General features: G+C 36.0%; 1 protein-coding gene across 3 annotated transcripts in view; it reads right to left on the reverse strand.

Moving 5' to 3' along the window:
• The window catches only part of Nyap2 (neuronal tyrosine-phosphorylated phosphoinositide-3-kinase adaptor 2), a 238,955-nt gene that overhangs the window by 206,194 nt on the left and 6,824 nt on the right, over nucleotides 1-25,937 (reverse strand). The window contains exons 1-3 of one of the 3 annotated variants that reach the window (XM_005082514.3): nucleotides 25,784-25,889; nucleotides 25,194-25,682; nucleotides 16,152-16,388 (exon numbers count right to left, since the gene is read on the reverse strand). In XM_005082514.3, coding sequence (XP_005082571.2) covers nucleotides 16,152-16,372 — 221 coding nt within the window. In that variant the 5' untranslated portion in view covers nucleotides 16,373-16,388; nucleotides 25,194-25,682; nucleotides 25,784-25,889. Of the gene's footprint in view, nucleotides 1-16,151; nucleotides 16,389-25,193; nucleotides 25,890-25,937 lie in introns of those variants that run through there. The other 2 variants (XM_021234357.2, XM_040753228.1) reach the window with 2 other exon arrangements.

Raw genomic sequence — 25,937 nt, forward strand, 5'->3', positions numbered from 1 at the left:
CAATTTGGCACTGAGCTTGTGAGAGAAATACATATCATCCTCTGAGAGGAATGCAGTATTTCCTCTAACAATAATGATCATCTATTCAGCTCTTGTTGCAGTGGAAATGTGGGGTATTCACTTTTGTCTTTTTTCTTGCTGTGGACATTTGGAATACTACCTAAATTAGTCCCTTTGTAGAACATGGTGAGCATTACTAATGAAGGTGATGATTTTGGTAACAATGAATGCTCAATCAATCTAGGTATTGTCTAACGTTCAATCATCTATTTTTAAGCTTTATGCAAATAATCTTAGGAGAGAAAGTTTTGATGTTCTAATGTCTTTGGAAAGTTCTTATGTTTACATTTCAGATTCTATCTATCACTTGCTTTCAGCGTCCAACAAAGAGTTAACATAATCAGGTTCATTTATATCGATAATGTCAGGAAACTAGCCACATCTCACTTTAAAACCTTAAGGATTCCCTGTATGACTACAGAGAGAAGTCTACCTTTCCTGCTCACTGGCATTCTGTGTTAATCAAAACCTAATAAGAATATAAAATAGTATAAATACAGGGATCATTCCTTTCAGTCCATAATCTTTTCTTATTGCTGTTTTTACTTAAAATAACTATTATCAGGAAGATATTTTATAAAATAATATATAAAATAATATATTTTAAGGCAAAAATAGCTATCACCATTAGGACTATAATACTACACTGTTTCTGCAGACCCTCTTAAAAAAGTGAAGCAATATTCATTCTGAAGGATTAGTTTTTTAGTTTTGATATTTGTGGCATACCAATCAAAGGAGTTCTTCCCATGAGGAAGAATTTAATAAGCATTTTCTGGTTTTCATTTTGTTTAGAATGTTACTAGGTTCTGATACAAGCATAAGTAAGATGCATAAATATGAACATTTGATGACCCTTTAAAAATAAACATTGAATGTTCACTGTTATAGTTGTGGGGGCTAGAGCAGATCCAGACACTTTCTTTTGGACAGGGATGTGGTTCAGCGAGATTAGAGTCGGTAGTTACTTTGGGCTCTTGTGTTTCGTCATCTAGCTGATGGATGCCATCAACACCTTACAGCATTCTCCATTGTTGTGAACACCAGGCTCACTTTACTATGAAGAATGTGCAGCTCAGAGTCACTAACTTGTGCACAATAACAACCCAAAATTAAGGTCAGATTCTGGCTGCAAAGATAGCGTGACCCTGTAGACCTTACTGTCACACTATCAAGATACTAAAAAAGTTTAGCCAGGAAAGGAGAACCATTAGAAAGAGAAGTGTGATATGTGTCTAATTTTGTAGAGGAAACTAGAACCTTCTTGCGATTCATTATTAATAGCTTATTCTTGGAAAACTAACTGATTCTTTTATTTATCTCATTGATTCCCACTATGATATATTAAAACAAGTTTGTACTTTAATCTCTATACACACACACACACACACACACACACATGCATACAAAGATGTAATTATACTTTCTCATAATCTTGTCATCCAACAGGAAATTAGACATGTATTAAGCATACAAAAGTTATTAGTGTAATGCTACTATATTATAAATAATTTGCCTTTGAAATTATCTTCATTAACGTGTCAGCTAATGTCTATTATAATAAAACTCCTGCTGGTTGAATAAAATTTTTAAAAAATCCAAAAATAAAACACATTTCTCCTTGATGATTCTTCATACAACAGGTAGCATATCATCTCATAAAGCAAAAATATATGTCTTACATATATTATTAATACATATTTTTAATCCATTTTCATTTAGAAACTTGACAATTGAAAGCCTACTTTAATTTTCCCTTTCATATTGTTTCTCATTCCAGTGTGTGTTGAGAATTTAATTGTAGCATGAAATTAACCAGTTATAGAATGCTGCACTTACGACCTTGCCTTCTAAAGCAGAATGCACTAAATAATTTGCTTAATGGCCTCTAACATGGGACCTCAATTTAATAACTAAAGTGCCCTTACTCACTGGATGAATTCCTGGTGAGAAGTGCTCTGTATGAAATCCATCAAAACATTAATGGATCAAATACACACACACACAAATCTGCTTGCATGCATCCAATCAGACACAAATCCATAGTTGCATACCCATACATATGCCCAAACACAAACTATATATATATGATACACATACACTAATTCTACCACCCTAACACAGCATAATCACATTTACAGAAACTAAAATATAAATACACACTCTGGCATACCAAGTTGTTAATTTTGAAGTAAACTTGTCTAGCCTATAATTTTTATTTTTGTGAAACTGCTGATCTTTTAGCTGGGCTGTGGATAGGCCTTACTGACTTAGTAGTTGGAGTGAACATGACTACTCAACAGACATGAACCCAATGTGTTCCTACCTCCGTTTTATAAAATCACTCTCTCTTAAAAAAAATGCATTGTCTTATTTTGGAATTAAAGTGGAGAGGAAGTGGAAAGGGAGAAAAATGAACTATAATGTATGAAAAATCAATGAAAATTTAGTTCTATAGTACTAGTTACAAAAGTTTAGCCTCTAGAAAGCAATGCTACTTTAAGATAAAGGAATAGCAGTTTAGGTATGAACTTGGAGTTAATTAAAGTTATTCTATAACTTCACAAAATTGCATGGATTGTGTTCCATAACCATATCTTTATAAACATGCTACAAACCCATATATTCAGAGACTGAAGCAAGGGTTTGAGACATGTCTTTTTAGAAAACTGAATAAAATTCCTTGACTTATCTCTCTTTTATTTTCTTTTAATATATCTAATTCCATCTATTGCCTTAAGTTGATAAAATTTAAGGCAGTAAGAATGACAGAAGACAATAAAATAAAAAAATTACAACCAAAAAATTGAAAATTGATAAAATACTAAACCTTTAGATTAATTTTTTATGGCTAGACAGGAGAACATTAGCAATCGTATTATATTTTTGGGCATCTATAATGATTACATTGCAGACACTTAAAGGTAATGATATGACATGTATGTATATAATAAACTCTTGAGCTCAAAAGCCGAAAGTATTTTTTTAATCTCTATGTTCATTTTTAAACCGCATGATGTGGAAAAATTCTACAGTGCTTGTAGGTGTTGTATGATTTATGTGACTGTGTACTTTGGACAGAGATGATAGTTGGGGTTTGAATAATACAAACTGAAACTAGAAAACATTTAGAGGATAGGTAAAAGGGAGGTATTCCATTAACACAAATTATATCTACAGGACAAGCAAAATAATTTGATAAAAACTCAAATTTTAATGATTGCTGTCATGCGAACTTTTAACACAGAATATCACTCTTAATTCAAATATTTCAGCCTTTTGTAATGAGTTTAAAAACATGAGGATGACAGTCTTATCCCCAAATGCTGGATATGAATGATGGTGAACTAAACATTTAACAGAACTAGTCTGACTTTAGATCCCTGGTAGTGAATTTCATTGATAATCTTAAGAATGATATCATGCACATAAAGATTAAAATGATTCCATGTGTCCATCTGACACAATCTTATGAACGACAGTATATTCATGATTCATATGGGGTTTATTAACTAAATGCCATCAAGGAATTGAGATTAGTTATTATGTCTATGACATATTGTCTGCCCAAGAACAATGCACTCTGACTACCATCAAGCAAGAGGCCCAACCTGCATGTTTAGATAGTCATTGCAAGAGGGTGATCATCAAGAGCATGATCATTACAAATGGGTAATGATATCACACACACGTTTGTCATTTTAAAGTAAACACTGGAATCCTTGTGTGTGACAATACTGGATCCCATTGTGTAGGTTTCTCTCTTTTTCTGTCTTTGCATTGTGTTTCCAGGTTCTCTCTGTGGCATTAATTCATACATACCATCAAACCTGCATTGTACTCCGCATTCAGCTCTGAGGTGGTAGAGGTCATTCTGTTCTCATGTTAACTAAATCAAAGTCTGTTTCAAACCAAGATTGCCAATTGCATTGAGCTAAAGATAGAGACTCTTTGCTAGAGGGAACTTACACAAGGGGCTATGCTTATACCTTTAAGCTGACTTCTTTTTATAATTCTAAGTCACATTGAAATGGAAAGACTTGGGCAGATAAGGTCACTGCATTAAGGACAAATCCCCAAGCAGTATTTCTTCCTAAAACCCAATACCACTCTAATCTTTCACTCCTATACTTTAATACAACCATATAACTGTGCAAGCTTAGTGTTTCCACCTTATTTCAAAATGCTCTCTTACATTCACAATATCTCCTTGGAGACTTTTAATCTTTTCACAAAGTGACAGAACACTTTCCCATTGACTATCGATTCAAAAGCAGGTGCCTGTGTTTTCAGGTCATATGTGAAATTGATTGGCTCCTTTAGAAAAAAATCCCATGATGTCAATTCAAGCCAGAGTCTCACAAAAGCATGTTGTATTGGGCTTGTAAAAAGTGTCTGTTTATAACAATGAGTACTCCTGACAGCTGCTCTTTGGAAAAATATTAGTCATGGGCCTCATCATTAAATACATCATTCATGGTTAGAAAACAGGCTACAACTATGTAATTCAAAAACTCAAGGAAATGAATCCTTACTCTGTTTTCCTTCTCTTCTCTTCTGTTCTCATTCTCTGTGACCTAATGTTACCTGATAGTTGATAGCTGTCACACTATGATAATACTCTCATTGGAGTCCTCCAGCTCTATGCTGACTTCACTTTTCCTGCTTTCTTTTTAGCTGACACTTGACAATAGTGTTCAGGTGGATTATGCTCTGCCAACTTAGTTTTGGTAGACTGCTATAGACCATCCTTTATGTTATTGAATCTCCTTCCAGTTAAATACCCTTTCTCTATTTCGCTCTTCTGTTACACCTGTATAGTACAGTCTAATTCTGTAGGGGGAAAACCATTGTCACAAATCAGAGAAATTCAGTAAGGCATGTATTTATGGGTATTGTGATTGAGTGGCAGCTGACCCACACTTAGAGAACAATTTATCTACCTGAATTGGGCCAGACATCACTAATGCACATGGCAGATTGATTGTGCAGCTTTAGTGGATGTATTCTTTATTAATGAGATTCAGCATGATTTACTAAAAAGCCTTTACTGGGAAGTAACTTTTATCCCTTCCCCCATCTCTCTTTATACCATTTAATCTGTTGAACTGTGTACCATGTTTTAAAATGTGTTCTGCTCTATTTTTGTTTGGAATACCAAGACTTTTTGAAATATCTGCAAGGGAACTGAATAGAATAATTACAAATTTTTAAAAAGAAATATTGAATTGGAGTAGACTATAAAATGAAAACCTAAATATTAAACTAAAATCCCAATGAGTCATTAAGAAATTATAAAAGTATAATTATGTGAAAAAGATGAGACAGTCTAAGAAAAATATTTGACATCTGAATTAATTTCTCAAAATGATTGTTTATACTAACAAGTCTTATAAAGACATTATCAGATCACTTTATAAATAAAATAAACAGTTCTCCTTGGTTTGCTGAGACCTAGGATTTATGAACTTCAAAAAGAAGAGAGTAGACAGTTAGACAAAAAGCATCAACTGCTTATTTCTCAGCTATTTGCTTAATAAACCAGAGGCAACAAGACAGAGAGAATAATCTGTATCGAATGTGACTTTCTAGAATACTGATATTTTTCCAAAATCCTATGGTGGATCATGTCAGAACACTGTGTCACCTGAAAAATTACTGCCTGATAGCTGTAATGGGAGGGGACACAAAGGCAGTCTCCTCCCTTGTCCTGAGAGAAGGATGATCAGTGTGGTCTTGGTCTGCTGCAGTTCTGTCACTGTTACCTTTTCTGTTCATTTCTTTATTGCTGACCTCTACTGCACTTCTGTTAAGTCACAAAATACTGTCTCCTCTCTAAATAAAATACAATATATTTTAGACTGTTATATATTTTGACTATTAACATACATATCAACTATTTAAAAGTTATATATGAAAACTGACAACAGACATCCTTGGAAGTTAAGCATTTCCCCAGGAAAATCTTAAGAAGTTCAGTTTCCTCCATGGATGTCTGGTACACTTTGTCAAAAAGCTGGACATGCCTGAGTTATAATTACTGCACCAAAGAGAAAGAAGTAGGAAGAGCTCGTTCCCTAGGCAAAGGGTAGCTGAGAACACAGCAAGGCCACCCTGCCCAACATCCAGAAATACTTGCAGAGCCAAGAAGTATCTTGAGAAGAGTTTGTGCTCTGGTACTGAAAATGCACTGCTTGACTGAAGAGGAATACAAGCACTGAAAGACATCATTTTAGATGTGAGCTCTTGAGGTATGCCATAGTTGTTTTATCTTCATGATACATTATTGATGGATTCTCCTTAGCTACAGAAAACTGTTATACCAGTTGGACAGAAAAAAATGTGTTTCCCTTAAAAGAGTGAAAATGTTAACAGTTTATAGTCTAAGAAGGCAAATGTTTAAGGTAATTCCTCTTAAAAATGTGGAAATTGGCCAGGCGTTGGTGGTGCACACCTTTAACCTCAGCACTCGGGAGGCAGAGGCAGGCTGATCTGTGAGTTCGAGGCCAGCCTGGTGTACTGAGCAAGTTCCAGGACAGCCTCCAAAACAATACAGAGAAACGTTGTCTCAAAAAAATGTGGAAATTGATTTCTAGATTGCACTATGAATATCATGTGTTGTGTTAGATTATTTTACAATGCCACACTGTGTGAGTTCATCCCAATTTGTTGTGACAGAGATTAGAAAGCGTACTCTCCATAAGAAACAGTTTCTTTCTCCTGGCTGTCAGTTTACTAATTAAGATCCAAACCCATCAAAGACTGCCTCCTTTTAAATCTATTTATATAACTAATTTTCTTCCTATGATTTTTAAGAATTTTAGAGAAAAGAACAAAATATGTGGATATGATGAAACAGAATGAAAAAGTTGGAAGTTTTACAGCAGTACGTGTCATTTGTTAACCTCCAAAGGAGAAATACTTCTATATTGGTTTTTAGCCTCCATGGAACTAAAAACAATGAGTAACAGAACAGCCTTATATGATAAAGAAGGGGAAATGGTGGTTACAGAATCAATCACAGCCATATCAACAACAATGCTTGCAGTAACAGAGGCTGCCAGCTCTGGGCAACTGTGTGTTGACTGCCTTACAAGCCAGTGAGCCCCACATGATGTATGTACCTGTTATGTGTTTTAACAACTGAAAATAACAAATACTATTTTTTCAATAAAGAATAAATGAGTAAGTTTAAGATTAAAGAACTTTATATGGATCTCACTAAATTTAGCAAGTAAAGACTCTAACCTTGTGTTTAGGAACTTGAATTTCAACACTGTTCGGCTATGCTTCAATCTGATTACATACACAGCAGGGCTCCAGATTTCCTCCTTACAATGGGATAGAAATTGCAGGTTTATCAAAAGACCTTAGAACAGGGAATGTGTCCTATATACATCAATTAACAGGCTAATTACTCATTTCTCCAGAGTTGCTAAAAGACCATACATGAACATTACCAATGGCAATAATGATTGGATCTATTCATTTATAAAGGCATTGTTTCCATTTTAAAACATCAAGTGTCATACAGGCCTCCATCTGTGTTTCATATTGCTTCTTAAATTACAGAATTAGAATTGCTAGCTGTAACCTACACGAGAAATCCCCCAATGCATGGATTACATAGCTCTGAGAACTCAAGATCACTTATTCCAATAAACACATAAAATCAATTCCTCTGGGCAATTATCCATTTGTTCTAGTTAATGCAGATGCTCACCCTCATTTGCTCTTCATGAATATAAGTTTCAGATTTGATGAGTGAAATTACTGTATCATACAATGACAAAATGTTAGTAGAATGGGTAAATCATATGTCCAATATTTTCATTATAATACTAATGATAATAAAAAGTTTCCTTGAACTTAAATATGTGTGTATATATTCATAATACACATATTATTAATTCACTGGAAGCCCAATAGGCAACCGAAGCAATATGTATGACATCTTTTCTCACTACCCTAATTCTTGTCTCCTCAATGCCAGTTAAGGTTACCATCACTCCTCTATGGTACTCTCACTCCCACATCCAATCTGACACAAATTTGACCTATCCTGCCTCTGAGAAAGATCTAGAGTTTCACCTCAGCTCCTCACATCCAGGCCATAGTCTGCCCTCAACTCAGTCTTTCTAGAGCTGGAGGACCTTTCTCTCTCCTTGTTAACCCACAGATCAGCCAAAAGGCCATCATTCTTCATCCCAAATGACTCTAGCAGTTTCCCATTCCATGCCAGTTTCTCTGACTGAGTTCAAGTCATAACAGTAACCCCAAGGTCCCTGAAAGACCATGCACCTGACCTGTCTGTCTCGCCTTTTCCACCTCACTGTTTCAACCCTGTTCTAGCCACACCCTTGACTTTCCTCTCTTCTCACCAAAGTGCTCCTCTGACCTTTTCCCTTGATGTCCCTTCTGGTAAGTGAGCTTGCTGCTCCAGACAGCATGGCTCCCTCCCTCTCTCCCTCTGAGTTCTTTGTTCATATGTGACAAGCCATTTGAGATAGCTTGAGCAACCTGATTTAAACTACACTCTGTCAGTGCCCCAAAATGCAATTCTCTCTATGCTGATGACTTTGGCACTTAACCTAGGCATGGAGAGTAATACTTGATATAAAAGATGCCCAATGATGGGGTGATGAAAAAAGTGTGATATAGGTATCAACTAGCTATGTAGTACACATACGCATTAGCCTGATAGAAAATCACATCTCCTTGGTAATGTTAATTTTCATTCCTCTGAGCCACAACATATACTGAGTGCTTTACTTAGCCCCAAATCAAAGACTAAAATGAAATTTACCAATTAAAATAATGAATTCTAAAAATTGCTATGTTTTTGTGTTTTTAAGACATCTACCTGGTACAGCATGCTGAAGGTGCTAGGTTTTTAGAAAAGGAAAAAAATTCTTCTCTCTTTTTCTTGGCAGACTATGTCCATATTCTGGTGTGAATATTTCCAAGTATGAGTATTGCTGCAAATAACTTTTTACTAGAGGCATATGTCTCCATCAGATACTCACAAGGAAAGGTTTTATTTCCCTTCTATCAACTTATGATTATAATTAATTTTGAGGTAACCCACACATTTGTAATGCAGACATTTTCTTTAGGCAACCTCAAAGTTGGACAGAAATCTCTGAAGCAATTTTATTAGCATGCTTGGGGTCTACCCTGGCAATTCCATTAAATTAGACATGTTCTACAGGAGCTATTTCACATTTAGTAGAAAAATAAGAACATTCACTGATTGACATTCTGTTCCACAATAATTCCTTTTTTGTATTTGCTATTTTCGATATTTTATAAATGCCATATTTACATAAAAGGTTGAGAATATTCCCCTATAATTTAAATTGCATAACAAAATAGCCTTTGATGGGAAATGGTAACCAAAGATTCCCCGAGGATCTATAAACAATTTAGTACTATATATTAAGAAAAGGGTACCTTTACTTTCGCAATGAGGTTCCTTTAAGTCACCCAGTTGTCTCGGAGTTAGGTGTCCAGAAATCTGCTGCTTCCTCGACATCAGAAGAAATCACCCTGGGAACTGCTCTGTCTCTATGTGGCTCTGTTTTAAAAAGCCCCTCCTCTTGCTAGCATCTGTCTATTTATTTCAGATACAGAACAGATACTGATCATCTTAAAGCATAAAGCCAATGCTAGGACCAGGATTTAATTGAAGTAGAAGCAACAGAAAAACTAGTTGTTCTAAAATCATTCTGTTAGAAACTGAAGTAGACAAATCCTACACAAGGGAACTGAAAACCCCATTCGTGTGATCTCTAATCTCTACTGCTAGGTGAATAAGTATGGATACTGGCCACTGTCTTTGAAATAATAGCATCATGCAAATCACAAGTTGATGATTTGTAAAAATACATGCTAACCATCTTAGGACAGGGGGTGACCCTTACTAAAACTTTTGGGATGGTATAACCAACACCATTTATTTAGCACAAGGGAGTTCTTAGATATTTGATAACATTAACTTATACCACCATCATTGAAAAACCTTTTATAGGTTGAGATACACATAGCTAGCTATCCTTGGAGACATTCTTTATGGCTCAGTAAAGAACAGCCACCATGGGTCATCAAGACTGCTTACTGAATTTTTTCTTCTAATTCCAGGGTTCTATGGATTAAAATAAAATTCTTAAGTATTTGGGAAAGTACCTCAAATTACTGCTATGTTTGCCTATCTCGTTCAACTCAGCAAAAGACTGTCTGTATATATAAATTTTAACACTAAGGACAAGTAAAACAGCTTGTGGTACTCTGCAATGATTAATAGAAAAGAGGTTTGGATTAATCACAAAGACATGAGGAAGCCAAAATTAGAGATGGCTATTACGAGATTCTGCTGTTTAATCTCACTCTGTATGGAAACATTAACCTTGTTTTCTCTGCCTGAACACCAAGTCCTACAGTAAAATTAGGTCAGAAACTCACATCACATCAGATCAACAGAATCATGGCAGCACAGGCACTAGCAAGCTGCGGAAGACAGAGGGCTTAGCTCCAGTGCTTGTCTAAGCCTAGAAGCAATGGCTAGCTAGAGGCTACCCCTGAGCTACCTGGAGATAATTTCTTTATACCGTAAGGCTAGCTGTAGAGCCCTATTTCTGAACCTTTGTTCATTTAGCTGTCTTCACTTTGCCTGTGGAATGATGCTTTTGATGTACTTTCTAATGCAAATGTAGTAAACTTGCCATTGTTGCACGCCTGTGTTGAGAACAGATGCATTGGGGAGAGCTGTGTGTGACCAGAGTGGCTGTTCATGCTACACTGCTGATATATGGCATTTACAAAATTCACATCAATGGATTTTCTCTGTTAACACAATGTTTTCCATTATGTTGTGAGTATGATTCCAAAAGCCAAAACTAAATTATTTGTATAAATGACCATATGCCTGTGATAAGCATTCTCTGTGTAATGATGGCTATGTAAATAAAACAAATTGATTTGCAAATTTGGTATCATAACCATGTCCTTTTGGGGTGATAGTAATTTAGTACATGAATAATACATTTAAAATTCTTATATGTTTAATGTAGCTTTCTCCCTAAAAGTACAAGAGAGACTTTAGTAGCACTTTGATTCCCTGTGTATAACAGGCAATCTGAAACTCTTCAGTCTACACAGTTTGAGTCCATACACAAATATACAACTGTATGCCTTTTTTAAAGGAACCATATGTAATCTAATTCTATTTCAGACTGTCACTTTTAAAGAGGAAATATAACCTCATATAGATCCCTTGAGGGCATCCATGGGGAATAGAGACATTGGTAATCAGCCTAAGTAGTCCTTTGTGTCAGAACCACTTTGCTAAAGTCAAGAACTGTCTTCCAGACTCACAATGTTTGGAGAAATTTCACTAATGCACCGTTTCTTTCATTAGAAGAAAAAAAAACAACTCTTTGCTACAGAGAAGACTATGCTTAAAAATATATGGACATTTTCTTGTTGCTTTTCAGTTAGTTGTATTTCTTACATTGTTTTCAAAATAACCAAATACGATGGTGTGAGAACTAAATCTAGAATTCAAAATTAATTTTGTGCAAAATGAATACCAGAAGTCAGTGGAATCTGTGGTGACTAAGATGGTCTTTTGATTGTTCATCTTCTTCAGTGACTGTCCTTATTTGATGACCTAACAAGGGGTGACTTATAAACAGAGGACCTCCACGAAAGCCTGTTCTCAGAAGTGCTTGCAGATACAGGTCACCTCTAGTTCATTGCTTCCTTCCTTCTTATTGGTCACAATTGAATACACTGACAATCAAAGTTTGTTCCTCACCATTCTCCATATTTATGACCAATTAGGGCATTCTAACCCATCTTAAATGAACTATCTTGTTGAAAGGTACTTTTGCATGTTTGTTTTTATTCGGGCTACTTGATAAAAATAAATTTCATTTACTTGGGCCTCTACAAAGCCATTGGGATTTACAATAGCGGAGACAGTGAACCCCTGAAATAATTGCTTTCATTCATCACTCTCCATTAATTTCCCCCTTTAAGTGTTTCTCTACTTCTTACCAAATAACACTTTAAACTGGTAAGATAAGCACTAAGAATGTCACTCTTTTCTTTATTGTTTTCACCAGCAAGTCTTTTCAGTAAAGCCCATATGACAGATACAGGGGAAGATACAAGGAAGTTAATAGTGACAAGGGCTCAAGTTGATTTAAAAATAAGGAGCTGGGATCAGAAAGCCTAAGTGACTTAGATCACAGAAAAATCGAGGGCAACGTTGTTTGTCTAAGGGCTCTGTGTTAAAGCTTCTCAGCTTGAGCACAAAAGGCATTTCCGCAGTATGTGGTCCAAAAAGCCAAGCACATGAAATCCGGTTTCCATGTTTTAAGCATGCCTTGGCAGTCTGCACATTTTTGAAATTGCAACTGGCACATTTCACAGAGAATTATCATCAATGCCTTTTCAAGGTCAAATGTGTTACCTTTTAGGATTCCTGGCATTCACGTCCCCGTATAGTAAATCACAAAATATATTTTGAAGGCATTCAAAGACAGATGACGTAATTTTAATTAATTAGATGGAGTTAATTAATACCTTGCTGACTTTTTCTACTTGATATTAATTGCAAGGTTAAAAAAAGAAAACTGAAATATGAGTTTGATTTAAATATGAGTGTTCTGTGTTTTTTGTTATTTGAGGATCCCTCAAAAGCATGTTTAAATAGAACCCACTTGATGAGTTATAAAAAATGAACATTTCTTTTGTGGAATGTTGAAGTGATATGATAAAAAAGCAAACACTGAGGAGAGATTATCACCACTCATATATTACCATACCCCTGGGTCACCAGTCCTTTTATTAGCAAAATAAAACTGAATTCAGACATTAAAATGATACCTAGGCTGTACTGTTGGAGGAAAGGTCACAGCCAGTCCTTTCCCAAGGCAGTAGGGAGGCTTTTAGACTCCTTCTCAGAGACATTGCTAGTCTGGTTTTGTTCACTCCCCCCTCCCTCTCTAAATACCTCCCCAGGCACATTCAAAGAAATCTATGCCATTTTGCTTTACATGGGCTTTTAGAAAAGAAAAGTGTTTTGGAGAAGTTTCAACAATTTTGGGCTCTCATGGGATTCTTACACTTCCAAGATATTTACACATTAAATTAAACTTCCAGAAAAAGATTTGGGGTAGGGTTGAATAAAGAAGAACTGAGTTATAAATAGAAAGACTCAAACCATATCTTTATAGTTCCTAAAACATTCAACCACTGTGGGGCAAGAATTAAATGTTATTTGGGGTATGGTTGTCCTTACCTAGGCCTAGAGGATGCCCATTGGTCTCATTAGGATGCACACTTGGTCATTTTTACATTATCATTTAGTCTCTGCTGGGTGTAGGTGATTCTCAGAAGACTTACTTCTGTAAATCTTTTGTGACTTCCCCTTTCAGATCTGAAGTGGGACAGGCCTGCATCTTGGTCTTTTCTCTGGCGTTATGTGTTACACTGATAGCTGTCCCAAACTTCTAGGTCCTGCCCTGCTCCTATAGCTGCAGTGAAGCGTCTATAGAAGGGCAGGTTCAGTGAGTCTGTTTCTCTGTTTCTTTCCCTACTGGCTCTCCTCCAATGTTACGGTTCTGGCATTGCTCAGTGTTCCTTTGTGTCTCCCCGATTAGACATATTAGGTTCTTCCCCTGTCCTCTTCTTGTGCGGTGTTAGGTGCCCCGAGGAATAGTCCTGAATTTTTTACCATTTTAATATTTAAGTCCTAGTTGTCTTTGTTGTCCTGTAAGCTCATGATTTCAAAGCCTATAGAAGATGAAGATGGTTCTCACTCTTACTATAGAGAACTCTTATTATGTTATCTACCCAAAGTCTGGGTCTTTTATTCCAACCTCCACCCAGAATCTCTCCCTGAGCAGTTAAAAGGCTTTGTAACATTTGCACATCAAAATGGGCTCCCATGCCCTATTATTTGCCTTAAACTTGCTTCACTTTCAGTCTTTGCCATTTCATTAAATAGAAATCCTGCTAAGTCCAGCAAAGGCAACACACATAGGGACCAACAACAGCAGGTCAACCAGATGTCCTTGCCTTTCATTCTCCATACACTATGCCGAAGTTTCATCAATCCATAAGTTCATCTGGTGTCTACAATGTAGCAACTTGACCCAACATCACAGCAGCCATATTAATTCCAACCACCATCAATTATAAAACAAAAAATAACAAAACAAAAAACAAACAAACTAGAACAAAACAGGAAAGCTGATTTACACATGGTGTCTATTCTCTTCTCAAGCTACACCAGACTTAAGCCTAATGTACAAGGTGGAAATCAATGCAGACCATTTTCAGTGTTTTCTTTTCAGCCTACTAAGTGATCTGAGCTACCAGAAAGCATCTGATTAATCCAACAAAATGATCTCAAGTTCACATAACCACATCTCTGAAACAGCCCATCAAGGAGTGGCAGGATTAGGACATATCTCTACCTATCTAGATACTTACTCCCAAGTGCTTTTGACTTCAGATTTCCACATTATTGTTCATGCCTCTTTATACATATGTCAAGAAAGCATTTGAAACCCAGCCACTTCTGTTGTCACTACATTTGGATATTTACTCAGAACCCTATTAAAGGCTATTAATATAACATGGAAGCTAGTGGGATGGTTGTATATATTGTAGTGCTAGGAAGAACCAACAGGATGTTACAGTAAATAAGTCTATTTGTATACTTAAAAATTTTAATTGTTCATTTGCAACTGCAAGATTGCAAAACGTTAAATATATTGTAGTGCTATTAATTCTCTAGAAATTGTATAACCAATCCTCTTTGCTTTGAATTTTTAAAAGTTCAGCATTGAATATTAAAGTAAAACACTCATATATATGAAGAAGTGTCAGAAATGTTACAGAGAAAAAATAGCATGAAAAGATACCTGGTATATTACAGCAAAGAATAAATTTTTAAGTTAAACTGAATAACATTTTAATAATTCAGAATCAAAACAGTACATTTTTTCAGTATATTCTTCTAAAACATCTCTTTCTAGCTTTGTCTCTCTCCTTCTCTACTCTTTCACTCCATACCTCCACTCTTTCTCCCTCAATCTTTCTCTGACATGTAAAAAATTTTCTTTAAATTACTAGTTTGGTGCAACATTGCCTTGCCACTTTACAACTTAAAAAATTGAATAAGTATTTTTATTTCCTTAATATCATGATCTTCCCAGAGAGTATGTGACTAACATATTAGACGGAAGTCTTCTATAAACATACAAATATCCTATCACTTGTCAGTCATACAGTTTATTGAAAGGAATAATTTTCTCCATTTTGAATTTTTGAACTTAACAAATGAACTCCAGTTCCCCCCAAACAGCCTCCGATCATGGGGAAACACATCAGGGGAAAAACAGTGTTATTTTTCATTAGAAAACCAAAGTTGTGCATCATTCCTTTGTGTACACGTACTAGGAGCTTTAACTTCTATTTGGAAGGCTACAATCTGTGGCTCATTAGCTTGTCACTAGTGGTGTTACATCACGAAAGCAATTTTGTTTGAAAAAACTTGGAACGATTGGTATCAAACCAAGAGGTGTAATGGCCATAAAAATTGCTCAGGAGCATAAAACCAAGGATTCCAAGTGCCTTCAGAGGCTCACCCATATCTAATTATTTACTATTCTTGGTCATATTCTAGGAAGAAGATGAACTCTGTTTTCAGGTAAGAACTATAAACACAGGCTGTTAAAGGTGGACAGTCTCATATAACTTTAGCTGTTAAAAATTTGTCTGTGCTCCCTGGTGCTTTTACCAAGAGGTTCTTCAGCACAAGCTTTTATGGAGAGAAAAATTGAATTCTCTCCCCAGCCCATCTGTACCTCCATATGCACAAAGAAGAAGCAAATAACTGTTGTTAACCAAGGCCAGGGTCTGTCAGCAGGATAAATGAGCTTTTGGTAGCATCCAGGTGTCCCTTTCACTATGTATCCGGCCAATACTCTGACCAGCTCCTTCTTGGCCAGGTGTCAGCCACACAAACTTAGTAGGGATTGTAAACTCCCTCATGGAATCCAGTGGTCTCTACTTACCGTTTGATTGTTTCTTCCTGTCTTCGCCGTTTCTCATTCTTCTCTTTCAGATAAGCCAGATTGGTTTCATTTCTCAAGCGGTCATTCTCTCGGGCAATGTCGGATGCATTTTGAATAACCAGACCATCATATGCCTTCATTCCCATATCCTCAATATACTGGAGAAAAGTGTCCAAAGGGTCTTCTTCAGGGTTAGCACTTATCATCTTGGAGTGTATCATGGAAAAGGGATGCTTCCTGAAGATGACAACATATCATACCTTTAGCAAGTTTTGTTCCTAAGGTTTTGTCATCCCAAATCTCAAACGAATTACTCGACTCCTCAGGATGTATGTAGCTCTGGTGAGGTGTTACACTTAAATTAAGGGTCATTGAGATGACTCTATGGGTAAAGATGCTTGCTGGCGGGGCTAATAACCTGAATTCCAGCCACAGAATCCCTGTAGTGGAAGAACATAACTGACTTCCAAGTTCAACTCTGATCTCCACACTTGCACCATGTGCTCATTTATGTGTACTGCTGTACTGTAAGTAAATTAATGTGTTTAAAATGTATTTATGTTCTGGTGAGTTAGAGCATAAAGTTGTTATAGAATACCATTAAGGAAAATGATAGAGTCAAAAAGGATTGTATCCTGTTTGCATTATATGAGACCTCTGTGTTCCCTTGAATGAAGCTGAATTTATATAAACAACTCAGATTTATACATTTTAAGTTTTCCAATGAAGAAAATACCTCACTATAAAGTACGCACTCTCAGAGTATTTGAAATAACATGAAATGTGGTACTTGAGTGTCCAATGCTGCATCTAACCAACAGCATGAGCAGGACAAAGGACCACAGTTCTGCCCTAGCACCTGTAAGCATTGTGTCCGAAGACAAATATTTGGTTTGCATCATTACAGTCATAATTTTGTGTCTCAACATATGTTCTTATAATGCCATAGACCTAAATATTGTATTTACATTATCATAATGACATTTCTATGCATATTTAAATTAAAATTGTCATGTTAGAGAAAAATTAAATTATGTTTTCCCTTAAATACTTAAGTGATAAGGTATACATCTACAATGGCCACACAAAATATAAAAGCAACCAATGAAAAACACATTGACCATCTAATTTGTATACTTTTGTGTCTATGTTATTTTCAAACTGGCCGTGTATAATTGCTTCATATCACAATTTTCTATGATATATATTGTGTATTGGCAGGACCACATACATGTTCAGGATTCTGGTAACACTAGCTTTGATTTTATCATAGCATTGCTAACTAGAAGTCTAAAAATTTAAGTCACAGATGCAATAACTTGATTAATAAAAAGCAAACCAAGCCATAGTTTAAAATATGGAACTTTGACCTTGTCTATCTAGCTCTCAGCTATAAAAGAATGACAACTCTCCCACTACGTGCTGTGATTTGTAGCAGAGATGGCTGTGAAGGGTTTAGATTAGAACTCAACAGTAGCATGCGCATTAAAGCATGAAAGTGCACTAAGATCATGATAAAGTTAGTGAAGAAACTGGACAACAACATCAACGTGAAGTGGGTGTGTGGGTTGATGGAGGCATGCATGCATGATGAGTGGTTAGGAGGCTGGATGGTCAGACAGGCAAGTTTTAGAAAACATGATGTGTTGACGAACTTTCAAAATATTCAAGATGAGATAGAAAAATTGCTTTAATAACATTAAAGAACTAAATTACATTAGTGGCACACATCTTTAATCCCAGTACTTGGGAGGCAGAGGCAGGCAGATCTCTGTGAGTTACAGGCCAGCCTGGTCTACAGAGTGAGTTCCAGGACAGCCTCCAAAACAATACAGAGAAAACCTGTCTCAAAAAACAAAGAAAAAAACATAAAAAGATAATATTTTATGGTAATAAGGCTTCTGTAATTCTTTATTCACCGTGGTGTAGAAAATCGATACAAGTAAGTGGAATGTGGCCTGTCTGTCGTGTTTAGAGACCCTTTCCCTAAACAAAGACTTACAAAGTACTTTACGGCTCTTCCTTTAAAAATCACAGAAATTTTGATCAGTCCACCTATTTACTACAAAAGCCAAGAAGTTTCTCTTTTTTTTAAGTATACATCAAAGTCTTTCTGAAATGAAAATCATATTTCATAACCAGGGTAGCAGTTTTGGAAATCTCAATTCATATCAGAATTTATTAGCCTTTTAGCTACCAGTTAACTCAATTTTTAATCTCATGCTGAACTTATATATTTCTTTCCAAGTCTTTGATATTTTAGAAACTGGACATTGTTTGTTGGCTTTGGATTTTTATGTTAAATTTTTATTGTGTTTCATTTGATTTTTTTAGCTCCCGTTGGTTAGAACTGAATAGTCTTTTAATTCCAACTTTATACTGCATTTGATTGTATATAATATAACTGAATTGTATTAAGATTATATACGTAAAAGATAGGCATCTAAAAGAGAAGACATTTACCACTGTGAATGAATTGTATGTTGGTGGGAGGGACTCAGGAAAGTATCTTCAGCTATCTAAAGCTTAACCAATATTAGGAATTCACATGCATCAAGAACATCCACAGTAGGGACTCCAGGCTAAAAAAAAGACTAGCCTAACTTCATGACAATTAATCTTGCCTGAGTTAAGCAAGCCAACTCACTCTTATAAGCATGCTAGAGGTAACACCTCAGGCTAGAATGAGTCCTCCCACTCCACCCTCCAGCAAAACTGTATTTTTTCTAGGTACAAGAAGCATGGTAATCCAAAGGGTTGTATTTTATTTATTTATTTTGCTGAGGTTTTCACCCACCCTAGTGACTCTTACACAGGGTACATGTTATAATTAACAAAGTAGTTGATTATTTCTGGATATTAATTATCATTATTAAAGCACTTCAAATTACATGGAGTTTAAATTGTTATTCTGGGAAAATGTGAAATAATATTATTGCAAATGTTTATACATGGGAAAGATTTTTTGGATCATGTGGATTTTTTTTAGATGAAAATCAACCTTAGTTTCAAATCCAACTCCATATTATGAAAATGGGTCACGTGTTTATGTATGTGCCCATACCCACCTCCAGGAAGGTATTTGGCCATGTGGCAATCCATCTATTTAAGAATACATTGGGCACCTGCTGCAAAAAGGACACTGATAAATTCTGAAGTATAATCTTCTAGATAACACATTTGCAGAAGACTAGAATAATAATTACATCTCATCTGATTCTCATACTGTTTACATCATTAGTTGGCCATAAATTTTTTTATTGCCACTACTTTTGAGAATAAGTAGGTATAGCTTCTCAAAATGATACATGTTCTTTAAAATAAGATTAGCAATCTGTAAGTTATTAAGCTCACAGTATTTTGTTTGCTGATCTCCATGAAAATTAGTTTGTGATGTGCAGGGGCTCTGAAAAAGTCACATAGAGCACAGGTACAATTATTTCCTTGTGCACTAATGAGCTCAAATAAAATGTTTCTATGTCTATGGCTTTGCATTAACAAATACTTTTAAACTTCACTTTATATTTTAAAAAATGATGGTAGCGGGAATGGACCACGTCATGAGAATTTGGTTTAAAAATAAAAAAGGAAAGGATGTTTGTTCCATAAGCCTGGTAGTGATATTGCTAGTAGAGTCTTTCACAAGCTCTTTTTAAATCAAACATTTTTATGACCTTCATTTATGTACTTTTTAATTGGGGGGTATATGATGCCACAACACCTATGTGAAGGTCAGAGGATAACTTGAGGTAACTGACTATCTTGCCCCATCATGAGGGTCTTGGGGATCTAACTCAGGTTGTCAGGTAAGTGCCTTTATCAGGTGATCCATCTGTCACCCACCCCTACTGGTGTTTAAAATAAACTTGTTTTAAAAATGATTATTTCTGTCTGCATATGTATGCTTATTTGTGTGTTTGTGTGTGTGTGTGTGTGTGTGTATGTGTTCAGGCATGATTTCCACTACATGAATGTAGAGGTCAGAGTCAAATCTTACTAGTTGACTATTCTCTCCTACCACCTGTAGGTTCTGGGTCTGATGATAGAACTGAGGGCATAAAACCACACACTACTGCCTCTACTTCTGAGGCACCATTCAGTCCTTGCCAGTTCTTAACTGCAGGAATTACTATGTTTAACAGCATGGATCCTTGATAAATTAAACTTACATTGAAACATGTGGATAGATTATTTAAAGCAAACACTTCCTTCATAACAGATGTTCACACGAGGACAAAATAAGGAGTAAATCTATTTATTCATTAACCAAATAATTTGTAATCAAGACACTTATACATGTCACCTTCCATTGTCTAACAAGGGCACTAGGATCTGTGGATCACAATGTTCATTCCATCTTGAACCTTCCAACTTTGCCATTTGAAGCTGAAGGATATGTTTTATATGAATGAGTCATAGCTCTCTGATGGTCAAAAGATTCAATAGAAAATTGAACTGTGTTATTTGACTACCTTGTTATAACTGCTATCATTGCTGCAGTGAGCATGAAAATGCAGTAAATCATAACTGTGTTTTCATAATGTATATTTATGGATAAGAGAGAGATTAAGTAAGGCATGTTCCATGTCTAGCCCATTTAAGACTTGGATGTAGTTTCTGCTTTTTTTGTGGGGGTGTGGTTTGAGACAGGGCTTCTCTGAGGCTTTGGAGGCTATCCTAGAACTAGCTCTTTTAGACAAGGCTGGTCTTGAACTCACAGAGATCCGCCTGCCTCTGCCTCCCGAGTGCTGGGGTTAAAGACATGTACCACCACCACCCGACATAGTTTCTGTCTCTTAAATAGCAATTCTGTTTAAACAGACACAAAATTCCTCAGTTGGTCTCAGGAATTACTGCTAAAATGAAAATGTGCTCTTGTGTTCTATGTAGCATATTTAGGGTTTCCTCAATAAGTAACCACTGCCTTCACTTGGCTTCTAATTAGGTACCGAAACATTAGAATGCATAAGGTTGAAAGAGAACTTCTGCCTTCTTATGGCTACCAATAATTTTGTGTGCCCATTTTTTCTTTTGCTTAAAATAAATGAGATACTTTTTCTGCCTATGTATACTCTTAGAGCAGTGTCTTCTTTCTAAGAGAAGATATGCTTTCCTTGGAAGCCACAGCCCTGATCCAAATAGTGCAGTTAGTGCAGCGCCATGTATGTGGTTAGTGAAATTCGTGACTAAATTTAAAAATCATATCAAGGATTCTCCTGGGATATTATGTTAAATAACCAGCTCAGAATCCCATGCAATAAACTGGAAAATTCGGTCTTTACTGTATGACTTCCTAGACATCTGTGCTCTGCATTTTCCAGAGTTCTGTTCATTTAATATTCAGATTACTATGCCTATATCATGACTGATTTAGCAAAGCTACAGATACAAGGCTAAATATTAAAGTGGATGACTATTTTTCAGCATTTCATTTTACATTATTCTTTCACTTTGTTACTTATAACTTGTTGACCACACCCTTCACAAAGACTACATTGTGTAATATTGTGAGACTGTCTAAAATTAGAGAATTTGACTTAACTGTAATGCACTAAATTCTTACCATGGCCAAGGGAAATAAACTAAGCATTTAACTTTGGATTGAGTTTTCTACATGCATATATATATATATATATATATACATATATATATGCCATTATTGTTCCTGACCAGTGCTGAATATAAAACTGATAGTGATATTAATTCCTCAGAAATGTTCACACAGAAATAAAACACTCCATTATCCAAACACATATCAAAAATCATGTAGGTCCAAATAAAATCGATAGAAACATAGAATTAGAAAATTCCCATTTTCTTCCCTTTTTGTAGCTGATACTTTCCTCAAGGAAACTCAAGTTCTAAGCCATTCTGTAATACTTCGTATTAAAGAGGAATTTTAAAAATATGGATTTATTTTGAAAAAATAAATGCATACGAATTACACCAAGATCATGTGCTTATGTAGTATTTTCCCTCCACCAATAAAGAAAGCTACTGTGTGCAATGTCAGTTTACAGAGTCTATTTAATATAGCACCTACTCATGGTGAGACTGAGTTTCTCAAAGACACAGGCTGGTGTGGGAGAGAAGTCAAACAGAAAGAGTCAAATGAATATTTAGGCTGCCTGAATCTTTCTCATCTATGTCTAAGCATCTCTCATGTCTCTTCCCTTTGTTTAAAATTCTGAAGCAATTTTTCATTTCATGTAATCTCCTGCATGACTAAATCCACCACTCCAGCTCTGTAAGGTGGGCTTGACGGAGGTGCACATTCACACAATGAGACTTAGGCCTGTGATAAATCTGATAGTTCCCCTTACCCATGTAAGAGTTGCATAAGCACCAATATCTAATGAATGAACCAGCCCAATAGCTTCCTCGACATTGCTACTTTGTTGCTTTTCTTCCTAAACTATTTACCCACATTTCTAAGATGAAGCTATTCTCTATATGAGATTTGGCTTTCCAAAGCTACAGAGTGGTAACAATTTCTTTAATCTTTATTTTCCCACATATACTGAATAATTGAGAGTCAAAAGCAAATCTGATTTGGGAGTGAATTGTTTCCCAATATTAAAGACTCATAAGAATTTCTAAATTTTAACCCCCCCCACAATGAATACTGAAAGGTAATCTTATGACCGGGACAAGGTAAAGCTTTTTTTACATTTGTTATCACAACGTGTTTTGTGATAATGCGGACACATCCTAATACCTGGAAGAGAGCTAACGTCTCAATGAAAGCCTGGATACATGACCCTTACTTTATACTTACGTTTCAATTCATTTACAGATAGTGCATGTTTCCTAGTTCCCATTCTTTATATATTTTGAGGTATTTAAAGGACACTTTTATTAATGTTATATGAAGTTCTTGGAATTTGAGTTATTAAAATTTGGTTTTCCCTCTTGTTCTCATCATAGCATTGTCCTTGAGATGGGGACCCCGAAGGGTGTAGGTCCAATGAACACATCCCCAGGTGATTTTGAGTATTTCTCTTTTTATTGTTGTGTTGATGAATTGTTCAGCAATATAAAGACTAGTTTACACTATTTGCATCTACTTACACTAATCTAAAATCACACACCACACACTGAATGTGAAAATATAAGTATTTAGTAATCAGGCTTCACATACATATGCTAAATGCATATGCAAATTCTTATCTAAAATTTGCTAACTTCATAGACTAGGACCAAACCAAGACCAGCTAGCACAGTTAAAACCCATAAGCCAAGCCATGCCAAAATTGTTTCAGCATTAAGAGACTTATAAACTATCAAATACTAGTGTCTGAGATTTTGACCTGTGCTTGGAATCCTGCCCCCTATCCTGCAAATGGTCTTGTCCCTAGTCTCATTCTCAGAGTTCTCAAAATGCAGCTGTTCTGCACAAAATGTGGAAAGAAGTTACCACCCACAAAGCCTGCAGGAGTGACTACAAAGGCACTGATTGCCTCTTTCTCAGAACACAGATTTCTTTGCAGGGAGTTTTTCTCCACTACCTCCCTCCCCGAAACTGGGAAGTGGGCATAGATGGTGCAAATGCAGTAGCACAATGTATCAGGCATCTCCCTGACTTCCAGGTTGTCATGGTGTCTTTTACCAAAGTTCTTAAAAGATTGGCTACATCCTCTCTAATATGAGAGGCTCAAGCAAAGTGCCAGTGGCTAAGGGACTTTGTGGTGCCTTGGGCCAATTGGTTCCAGACGCTTACAAGGCAGTATTTGCAAAGCAGATGTAGTCAGTTTATTAAATTGCAAAGCTGACTGGAGCTGCAGTGGAAGCCATCTAATTGAGTTGATAGTCTATGACTGACTGGTTTATTTTAAACAATAGCCACCATTCTTTTCCCAGAGATTTTGACACTTTTGCACAACTTTACAAACCATTCAAGTTTTACAACTCTGCTTGTCCCTTGTAAAGTTGTAGCATTTTCAAAGGTCTGTTTTCATGATTTCCTAAATACTAAATGTCTTTCACAGAATCCCCTTCTCCTCTGAGTTGAATGAAAGTATTTTCTAAATTTCAAAGAAAAACAAAACCATTTGTACATATCTGGCTCTATTTGCTCATTAATTTTTAAGTTAACACTTTAAAATACACCAGATAAATTGGAGCATGTCCAAAATGTGAAAAGTTTGGAGATTAATTTTTGTTCTTGCTCTCTATTCATATTTCTATACTAGTTGATTTTATATTTGTGGATACTAAAATTATCAAAATTATACAATGTAACCTCTTCCATTAAATGTCCTTATATTTTTTGCCACATTTAGAAAATGTATTCCTTTAGTACCAAAACAACTTTAGTATTTTTCAGGAAAGATGAACATTTTTAAACAATATTTTCCCAAATGTGCAATATCTACATTTCAAATATTGAATATATTCCTGGGTAGTTTGGAAAATCAGAATGGGAACAGTCCAATGAAATAAGTGCATTTTCCAAGAAAACAAGTCCACCGAAAGTTCTACAGAAGATTTTTATGAGACGAATGAAATATTCCTGATATTGACTGCTATTAAAACACATTTTCAGGAAAACGTCTATTGGGAATTATCCAGAAATAAGGAGTTTCAGCTTCAAAGTGTGTCTAACACTTTGGATATTTCTTTCTGAGAATGTAAAATTGATCTCTCATTGATGACATGAATGAACTGAGCCTGTTGTAAAAATATTTATCGTATGGAATTAAGATAAATAGCAGCACACACTACTTGAATAGAAATTAATGACATTGAAATACTTTAAATTCTTGTAATAATTCAACATATCTTATTTTACTAATAAAGAACTATCTAACATTTCCATGGTAATCACTAAGTGTGTAAGGGATTAAAAATAGCCAGAGGCTCACCAACGTTGTAGATGCCCATGTTGTATCTTTATTTCTGCTCCACCTAGTAAAACATGCAAACTTCAGCATTAAGTATCCCTAACTAAAATCCTTCCCATTCCATAACCAATTGCCTCCTTTTTTTAGTTCTGGATTCAATTAGCATGCTTATAAATCTGAAAAAAAATGACATACATACCCAAAATTAAGTCCCCGGGGAAAGCTAAGTGCAATAGTCAGGAGGTGACTTGGGTCTGTCAGAGCCCTCTCTCAGGGCTGGTCTCGGGGCAGTTCGGTAGGAGTGATCCAGCACCATAAGAAACAGACTTGTAGGTCAATTCAGCTTTTCTTCAATTAAAGTGCGTTATATCTGGATGGGAAAAGTGTCGAATCCAAGATTCTTCATCACTAGAGACCAGAGCATTTTCGGTGTTCTTTCTATCTATCGGATAAAATGCCCTTTAAAGTTTGCTAGGAAGATGCTGTGGCAGAAGACAGCTGCTTGCTTCCTTAAGTCGACATTCAGAGAAAAGAGGGCATAGCTAATGGGTGGGGATGAGCGCACAGCCCCTCTCCTTCCAGGTCCAGCAGGAAAGAAACTGAACGATTTTACCCACTTTGCTACACAGATGATTACAAGACCCGAAGCAGTCACCAGTCTGGCTAAGGTACCTCATTTGATCATGTTCTGTGAAGACAAAAAATATATGGAAACAAAAATCAGATACATCCTCTCTAAATGTCTCCTTGCAGCCCCAAAGAAGATGCTCTTTCTCATTGCATACATACAGAAGGTTTGGAGAAGCCTAGCTTGTAACATCGTCCCTCCCCCATGACAACCAGCTTGCTCTGGCTCTGGTGCTCTGGTGTGTTCCTCTCTCTCTCTCTCTCTCTCTCTCTCTCTCTCTCTCTCTCTCTCTCTCTCTCTCTCTCTCTCTCTCTC

This window comes from Mesocricetus auratus, unplaced genomic scaffold (assembly GCF_017639785.1).
Source record: "Mesocricetus auratus isolate SY011 unplaced genomic scaffold, BCM_Maur_2.0 Super-Scaffold_100010, whole genome shotgun sequence".
NCBI classification, from domain to species: Eukaryota; Metazoa; Chordata; class Mammalia; order Rodentia; family Cricetidae; genus Mesocricetus; species Mesocricetus auratus.